This window comes from Sapajus apella, unplaced genomic scaffold, assembly GCF_009761245.1.
Source record: "Sapajus apella isolate SASKATOON/1434 unplaced genomic scaffold, GSC_monkey_1.0 scaffold49, whole genome shotgun sequence".
Lineage (NCBI taxonomy): Eukaryota > Metazoa > Chordata > Mammalia > Primates > Cebidae > Sapajus > Sapajus apella.
In genome coordinates this window covers 1,707,304-1,715,118 of record NW_022436989.1, presented here as the reverse complement: position 1 = coordinate 1,715,118, position 7,815 = coordinate 1,707,304, and the positions used below count along the sequence as shown (strand labels likewise).

Here is a 7,815-nt window from a genome sequence, read left to right as displayed (position 1 = left end):
GAATGCAGTACCCCAAAATATGGCACCTTGGCATGCCGAGTATCTTCAGCTGAAGGAAACTGCCTCTCTCTGACCATCTCCAGCCTTTCTCCCTTGAAGGAAGCCATAAGAGAATTCTCTGACCTGCCTCCCCCAAAAGCAGGTCAGAGGACCCTCATTCCAGAGGCCAAGAAGAATCTCAAAAACAGGCCTTGGCAAGTTGCCCCCAGTTTATTACCATTAAGTAGCACCTGCTTTTTGTCAAAGCGCTGACTATACATCCTTCATCAAACCCAGGCATAAATAGATACATTTGCCTGTTTTTTTTTTTTTTGCGTTTTTGTTTCTGAAGGCTCAGTTGTCACATAAAACCTTTTGTTAAATAGATGTGTGTTATGCTTTATCTTGTTAACCTGTCTTTGAGATTGGGGCCATCCATGCAATGTTCATCCGTGAGCGTTGCAATAGGTGAGGAAAAGATCCTACCCCCGCTCCACCCCTGCCCTGCACATCAGCATCGTGGGAAAGTGAGTGCATGGTGCCTGTGCCCTTTGTGGTGTGTTGAGTGGTGACACACCGTCCTGAGGTCATAAAGGAGGAGAAAGGTAAAGTCAGGGGCAGTTGGGGACAGAGGGAGTGAGGGCAATCAGTTCAAGTTAGATGTTTGGATTTGTTTTCTTTTTAGAGGCAGGTTCTTGCTCTGTGGCCCAGGCTGGAGTGCAGTGGCACAATCACAGTTCACTGTAGCCTTGACCTCTGGGCTCACCTCCAGAGTAGCTGGGACCACAGGTGCGCACTACCACGCCAAGCTAATTATTTTATTTTTTTGTAGAGACAAGGGTCTCCCTATGTTGCCCAGGCTGGTCTTGAACTCCTGGGCTCAAATGATCCTTCTGTCTCAGCCTCCCAAAGTGCTGGGATTACAGGCATGAGCCACTGTGCCTGGCTGATGCTTGAATTTTAATTCCAAGTGTCCTGGCCTCAGTAAGTTTCCAGGGGAGGCATCCAGCATTTGGACACTGCAGACTGGACCCATCAGCATGTGGCTGTCATTGGGCCCCTGAGGTGGGCTGAGAACCAGGAGAGTAGAGGCTGCTGTCCACACCCTGCGGCCCCAGACCCCAGGAATGAAGCTGTTGCTGGGGACAGTGGAGAACACACCCTTACCCGGGAACCCTGGGCTGCTCCAGAAGAGGGTGGGCGCTCTCAAGAGCTGACAATGGGACTTGGGCTCTTGTTTGGGTGATTTTTTTTTTTGAGATGGAGTCTCACTCTGTTGCCCGGGCTGGAGTGCAGTGGATGATCTCAGCTCACGACGACCTCCGCCACCCAGGTTCAAGTGATTCTCCTGCCTCAGGCCCCCAAGTAGCTGGGATTACAGGCACGTGCCACCATGCCCGGCTAATTTTTGTATTTTTAGTAGACACAGGGTTTCACCACGTTGGCCAAGCTGGTCTCAAACTCCTGACCTCGTGATCCACTCACCTTAGACTCCCAAAGTGCTGGGATTACAGGTGTGACCCACCGCGCCCAGCCAGTGTTTAGGTGACTAAAAGGGGCGTTTAAAACAACTGGGCCTCACCCTGGGTTGCATGCTGTCAGACCAGGACAACTCCATCACTGGGTGTCCCCATAAATCTAAGCTGGCCAGTTATCAGCATGACCCGTTTAGCCAAGAGGGGTCGGTTAGCCTCCGAGCCGTCTGCGCTTAGACACAGGTATGAAGGACCTCTGCAGAGGGTTTTCTGTCCGAGGGGAGAAGGCCCCGCCTGCCCGCTCCCAGGTCTCCAGGGCTGCACCTGTCTCAAGTTCCCTTTCCTTCCCACGTCAAAGGAGACGGGAAAGGACGCTCAGGAGCTTTGGGCGACCCCCCCCATTCCTCCCGCACTCTTGGCGAGGGGCTGGCCAGCGCAGGCGTTGTCCCTAGAATCTGGAAAACCCGGTTGCTTTCCACAGAGGCCACGCGCCAGCGACTCTGAAGCCGCCTCTCGCCAGCGGATCGTGGCCCGCGGCTGCCGCCCTCGCTGACACGCTTTGCCTCCCTGGGCACCGTCTGCGCCAGAGAAATTCCGGAACCAGCGGCGGGGTGCGGGCTGCAGGCCCGCGTGGAGGAGGCGGCGAGGGAACAGACGCGCACGCGGGTGTGAGGACGGAGACGCCCGGGGGGCGGAGCGCGCGGGGAGGGTCGGACAGAGGGAGCGACCCCCAGGGCGCGTCTCCGCGGCCCACCGGGAAGGACCGGGCAGAGCCCTCACCGCCCCCAGAAGAAAACGACGCCTGGAGACGGAGGCTCCGCGCCAGCTGTGCGTTTTTATTGGCGCGTCTGCAGCGAGGGGGGTCGGGCGACCCTCAGCGCACCTGGGCCAGGTGGTGCCTCTTGTACAGCAGCGCCCGTCTCTTCTCGCGCTCGCGCACAAAGGCGCGCAGCCGCGCGGTAGGGAAGGTCACGGGCGCGGGCCGCGAGCAGGCCGGGCCCTCCTCTGTCAGCCACGGGCACTGCAGGCAGCTGGACGCGCAGGGCCGGCCCCTGGGGGGACAGAGGCTCAGCCGAGCAGCGGTAGAGGAGAGGGGGAGGGGAGGGGGAGGGGGAGGGGGAGAGTGGCTGAGTGCAGCGGGACGGGACGCAGGGGGCGGCGAGGAGGGGGCTGGGAGGGCGGCTAGGAGTAGGGGGCGGGGAGGGGAGTGTTGGGAGGGCCTCGCCTTACCAGGGCTGGGCGCACAGCGTGCTGCGCAGGAAGGCCACGGCGCCCCCGGACAGCCCAGCGTAGCAGCGGCTCAAGCGGAGCAGCCCCTTGCGCAGGCTTCTCTGCAGGTCGCGTGCACCCTCGCTGCTCACCGGGTACTCAGCGCTCAGCCTGTGCGGGTAGCGGGTGCTTGGGCCCTGAGGTCACCCTCGGGCAGACCAGGGCGGAGGGGGAGAGGATGCAGGTGCACTGAGGTCACCCTCGGGTGGATGGGGGTGCAGGGGCCATGAGGTCACCCTCTGGTGGATGGGGGAGCCTGCCCCGCCCACATAACAACCCCCAGCCGAGTTGGAGGACTCACATGATGAAGGCTGTCACACCAATGGCCCAGATGTCTGTCTGCGGAACAGCTCCCTGACCCTCCAGGAGCTCTGGAGCTGGGAGGGGCACATGTGATTGGGCTCAGGTGGGGGTACTGGTGATGGGCATAGGTGAGTGGGCTCAGGCAGGGGCACAGGTATGTGGGCCAGGTGCAAAGCTGAGTGGGTGGTGCTGGACCTGGGAGGGGAGGACACCACTGGAGGGGAGGGGGCTTCTTGCCCCCCAGGTGAGGTCCCCCTAATTGTCCACACACGCACCCATGGTCTCTAGGTAGTCCTTGAACTTCTCCGAGGGCAGCACCTTCTCCTGGCTGAGGCTCTGTGCATTGCCCAGGTCCACGACCTTGAGCAGGTTGTATTCAGTGATGATCATGTTCTCGGACCTCAGGTCCAGGTGCAGAATGCACTGGGAGTGCAGGTACTGGGTGGCGCTCAGCATCTGCCACAGGTAGTCCTTCACCTCGGATTCTGAGTAGGAGGCCCTGGGGGGGCAGACGCTGCTCAGCCCAGACTTCGGGGTGGGGGCCACCAGGGCCAGGGCTAAGACCACGCCCCGTGGGCTGTAAGGGGTGCTGGCTGTGCAGAGGGGCCTGGTCCCCTTACCCCACCCCAGAGGCCTGCGTCTGTCAGTCCATCAGACCGTGCATCGGCTCAGCCACGCCAGCCCAAGCCGCCCTCACCTCTCAGCCAGGCAGGGGAGCAGCTCGGGCCCAGAGCACAGCTCCAAGATGAGCACCAGGTGCCGGGGGCTGAGGTAGGCTGCGTGCAGCTGGGCCAGGTGCGGGTGGCGCAGGCCCTTGAGGGCCTCGTATTCACGCAGCACGGCTGTCTTGTCCTTGGGCTGGTAGGGGACGATCTTGGCAGCCAGTGCCCGCCCACTGGCCTTCTCCCAGCACTGCCGCACCACACTGAACCGGCCCCTGCTCAAGGGAACAGAGGTCAGGCTGGTGGGTGGTCCCCTCCCCCGCCATCCCCAACACTCAGAGCAGCAGAAACCCAGCTCAGTGAGAAGGTAGGTGTACCCAGCAAGGGGGATACAAGCCCTGGCTCCACCCGCCCGTAGCCCCCAAGGCCCCTGCACCTCCGGATCTGTGTCTGGAACGCGAAGGTCTGTGTGCTAGGCAGGGGTTGGGCTGGCCGCCCCTGGCTCTCCTCCTCAGAGGCTGTGGGAGGAGGGACGGGTGATTAGAGGGGGTGGAGGGGCATCTCCACAGCCCCAGCTCTCACCTCCTCTCCAATGACCCCTTCCCAGGCACCCTGACAAGTGGCAAGTGGGGCCTCTTTTTTTTCTTTCTTTTTTTTTTTTGAGACAGAGTTTCACTCTTGTTGCCCAGGCTGCAGTGCAATGGTGTGATCACAGCTCACCAAAACCTCTACCTTCCAGGTTCAAGCAATTCTCCTGCCAGGGCTTCCTGAGTAGCTGGGATTACAGGCATTCGCTACCACACCTGGTTAATTTTGTATTTTTAGTGGAAATGGGTTTTCTCCATTTGGTCTGGCTCGTCTCGAACTCCTGACCTCAGGTGATCTGACTGTTTCAGCCTCCCAAAGTGGGTGAGCCACCATGTCCCACCAAGTGGGGCTTGAGCTCCTACACATTCCCACTTGTCCTGTGGTTCTGGGGGTTTGGGTACAGGGGGAGAGAGAGGGGGTACAGCAAGTAGGGAGAGCTAACCTGAGGGTGGGGGTGAGGGCTGCAGGGGGGTTGAGAATGGACCACCTATAGCAATCATGCCCTCTCTTCCCATCCTAAGCCCAAGGCAGACATTACTAATCAACCCCAGCACTCCTCCACCAAAGCTAGAGGCAGCATGGGGCAGTCACTACCGACACTCAGCATGAAGCAGAATGGACTTGTGTGCTCGCCAGCAAGTGTGTGGGAGTGCAGGTGAGTGAAGGGGGCCCTGGGGGGTGAGGTGGTCCCTGGAGTGTGTAGGCCTCGAATGCTAAGCCCAGGAGCAGCTCTCTCCCAGAAGGAAGTGGACAGCTATGGAGACCCTGAGCAGGCCGGAGCACGTACTGGCTCTTCCGGCTGCTGTTCCCACCTCGCAAGCCCCGAGTGTGGTGTGGCTCACCCAGGTGGCTGGGCCCTCCCAGGAGGACTTGCTCCGAGGGGGTGCTGTAGGGGCCCATGCCTGCCTTGCTGACGCATGCCGTGCGGAAGGTGTACACGCCGCCCCGGGAGAGCTTGCTGGTCAGGTAGCAGCAGTCAAAGATGTCGGAGGCCAGTGTGGTCCAGCTGCCGCCTGGCCACACAGGAGCATGTGAGGGGCTGCTGAGGCCTCCACACACCACGTCAGGGCGGGTGGAGAAACCCGAAGCCACCTACACAGCAGAGGCGGCCAGGCACCTCCCCAAGGGCCCCTAGTCATGGCCCCCAGGAGGGGCGGCTAGAGCCTCTGGGCCCTGGGAGGCCCGGTTGCAGGGACCCCCCCGTACCTTCTAGGCTGCACTGCACAATGTAGGTGACAGGGCCATAGGACTCCACGGGCTTCCAGACCAGCAGCACCCCGTCCGCGTACACCTCCCCGATGTCCGGGCATGGCGAGGACGAGGGGCGCTCTGTAAGGTCCTGCCCACCGTCAGTGATGCCAGGGTGTGCGCCGGGCCTCCAGGGCAATTCCCCGGCTGGCCCCTGCCTCATCCTGGCAGCTGCCAGGGCTCTGGAGCCCACCCTCCCTTGTCTTGTTCATTCAGGATCCAGTCACAGTGAGGGACTGGTAGGAGGGGCCTCTCCTGGCGGGCTGGGGGGTGTCTGCCCTGCCAGGCCGGCCCCGTTCACCTGGGTGTGACCAGAACGCTGTGCAGGGCCCCAGGCTGTGGTCAGAGGGGCCCTGGTGCGGTTGGTGGGCTTTCCCAGGTCAGCCCTGCACAGGTTCAGGCAGGTGCCCCCACCCCGGGGCATTGGGCTGGGCATCCCAGAGCCAGGCCTGTAGCCCCCGTCCTGACGACCTGAGAAATGCCCAGTGAACTGTGCTTTGATTGAGATATAGAACGGGAAGCAGCCCATCCTGCCTGGGCTGGAGGGATGGGCGTGGAAGGAACGTGGGAAGGTGGAGCAAGGGATGGTGTGAGCACCAGAGAAGCTCAGTTCTCCCGGCCAGCGGTCAGTGGGCTGGGCTTTCTCCCTGGCGTGGAGTGTGGCCCAGAAGCTTCCTTCCCAGCCCTGTATGGCCAGCAGCTGCTTCCGGCTGTTTTTCCCAGGGCCGGCTGCCAGCCCAGGGCAGCCCGTGCGTTCAGACCTCTGTGTTGACCTTCTCAGGCCTCCTGGGGCCCTGGCCATGTGTGGTACCTGGCCCTATTGAGACTCGGGCAGCTCAGGGTGGGGGAGGGGACGCCACAGCGACCAGTGCACAGCCCCGGAAGCATTCCATGCAAGAACAGGTTTCCCAGCAGCCCCAGCCCAGCCGCCCTGGCCTGGCCTGGTGGGACCCCCAGTGCAGCTCACGCACCTGCCTTCCGGAGGATGCCCGTGGTGGCCGCCGTCCCCAGCGCATTGCTCACGCTGCAGGTGTACGCACCCAGGTCCTCAGCTGCCACCACCAGGATGGTCAGAAGCTGGAAGTTCTTGTGGGTGGCCGAGATGAGGGTGCGGCTGCTGCTCTCCAAGGGGACCCCGTCTGCAACAGGACAGAGCGAGCCTCATCCACGGCCAGGCCCCACGCCTCTCCCTGGTCTCAGCTTCCCTCCAGATAGCAAGGCATCCTGCAGCCCCCAGCCCCTCTGACAGCTTCTTACCTTTGCTCCAGGTGGCCTGGGCAGCTGGCTGGGCCGACACCTGGCAGGCCAGAGTCACTGACTGGCCCAGGACCACAGTCTCATCTGAGAGCTCCCTTAGGAATGTCGGCGCTGAAGAGGGAGGGTGAGGTGAGCCTTCAGGGGTAATCTCCAGGTCCCAGAGCGTGGCCTGGACCCTGCAGTGGGGATACCAGGAGGAGCCCTGCTCCCCCCACCCCCCATCCCCCAGCCTGGCCCAGCTGCACCACCACCACCTCCTCCAGGAAGTCCTCCAAGACTGCTTAGCTCACCACACCCACCAGGGCCCCTCCTCTGTTCCGGAACCCCTGTGAGTGCAAGCTTGCTCGCCACTGGTCTGGACACCCTGGTGGGACCCTGAGAGGCAATAGGGCCGGGTCTCTGTGTTGGGCCTGCTCACCTCGGTCCCAGCTCTTCAGACCTGAGAGCCGGAAAGAAGCAAGGCCTGGTTTCTTCCTGGGGGGCCCCTCCTTCTCCAGACCTGCAGGAGGAAGGGGGCCGATGGAGGTCATGACCAGGAGGCTGGCCTCTGGCAGCACCAGCCGCCTCTTGCTGCAAGGACCCTGAGCAGCTGGGACAGGAAGAAGTCGGGGTCGGCCAGCCTGCTGCCCACTCTCCAGACTTCCAGGCCATGGAGGACAAAGGAAGCACAATGAGCAGGCACCCTCCCCACCTCCAGGCACAGGGTCTGAAGGGTCCAGGGCCAGGGAGGACTTTGGGGTTCGGGAGAACGATGGGGTTGGGAAGGGTTTTGGGGTCGGGGGGGACCTGAGGTCAGGAGGACCTGGGGTCGGATAGGGTATGGAGTTAGGGAGGGTCTGGGGTAAGGTGGGGTCTGGGGCCAGACCCTATGGATCAAGAAGGGCTCTGGGGTCCGGGGGAGGGTCTGGGGTCAGAGAGGTCTGTGGAGTCAAGGAGGACTCAGGAGGATCTGGGGTCGGGGGGATCCAGTGTCGGGGTGTCTGGGGTAGGGAGGGTCTGGGGCCAGTCAGGAGGACTCTGGGGTCGGGGGGGTC

General features: G+C 62.1%; 1 protein-coding gene across 50 annotated transcripts in view; it reads right to left on the bottom strand.

Moving 5' to 3' along the window:
• Positions 1-2,261: 2,261 nt before the first annotated feature.
• OBSCN (obscurin, cytoskeletal calmodulin and titin-interacting RhoGEF) overlaps positions 2,262-7,815 on the bottom strand; it is a 162,134-nt gene continuing 156,580 nt past the window's right edge. For all 50 annotated transcript variants that reach the window (XM_032242118.1, XM_032242121.1, XM_032242120.1 and 47 more), the window contains 11 exons: positions 7,200-7,280; positions 6,782-6,892; positions 6,496-6,663; positions 5,483-5,605; positions 5,119-5,289; positions 4,125-4,206; positions 3,724-3,963; positions 3,302-3,525; positions 3,025-3,100; positions 2,685-2,834; positions 2,262-2,506 (listed from right to left, as the gene is read on the bottom strand). In XM_032242118.1, the coding sequence (XP_032098009.1) occupies positions 2,329-2,506; positions 2,685-2,834; positions 3,025-3,100; positions 3,302-3,525; positions 3,724-3,963; positions 4,125-4,206; positions 5,119-5,289; positions 5,483-5,605; positions 6,496-6,663; positions 6,782-6,892; positions 7,200-7,280 (1,604 nt within the window). In that variant the 3' untranslated portion in view covers positions 2,262-2,328. The remainder of the gene's footprint in view (positions 2,507-2,684; positions 2,835-3,024; positions 3,101-3,301; positions 3,526-3,723; positions 3,964-4,124; positions 4,207-5,118; positions 5,290-5,482; positions 5,606-6,495; positions 6,664-6,781; positions 6,893-7,199; positions 7,281-7,815) is intronic.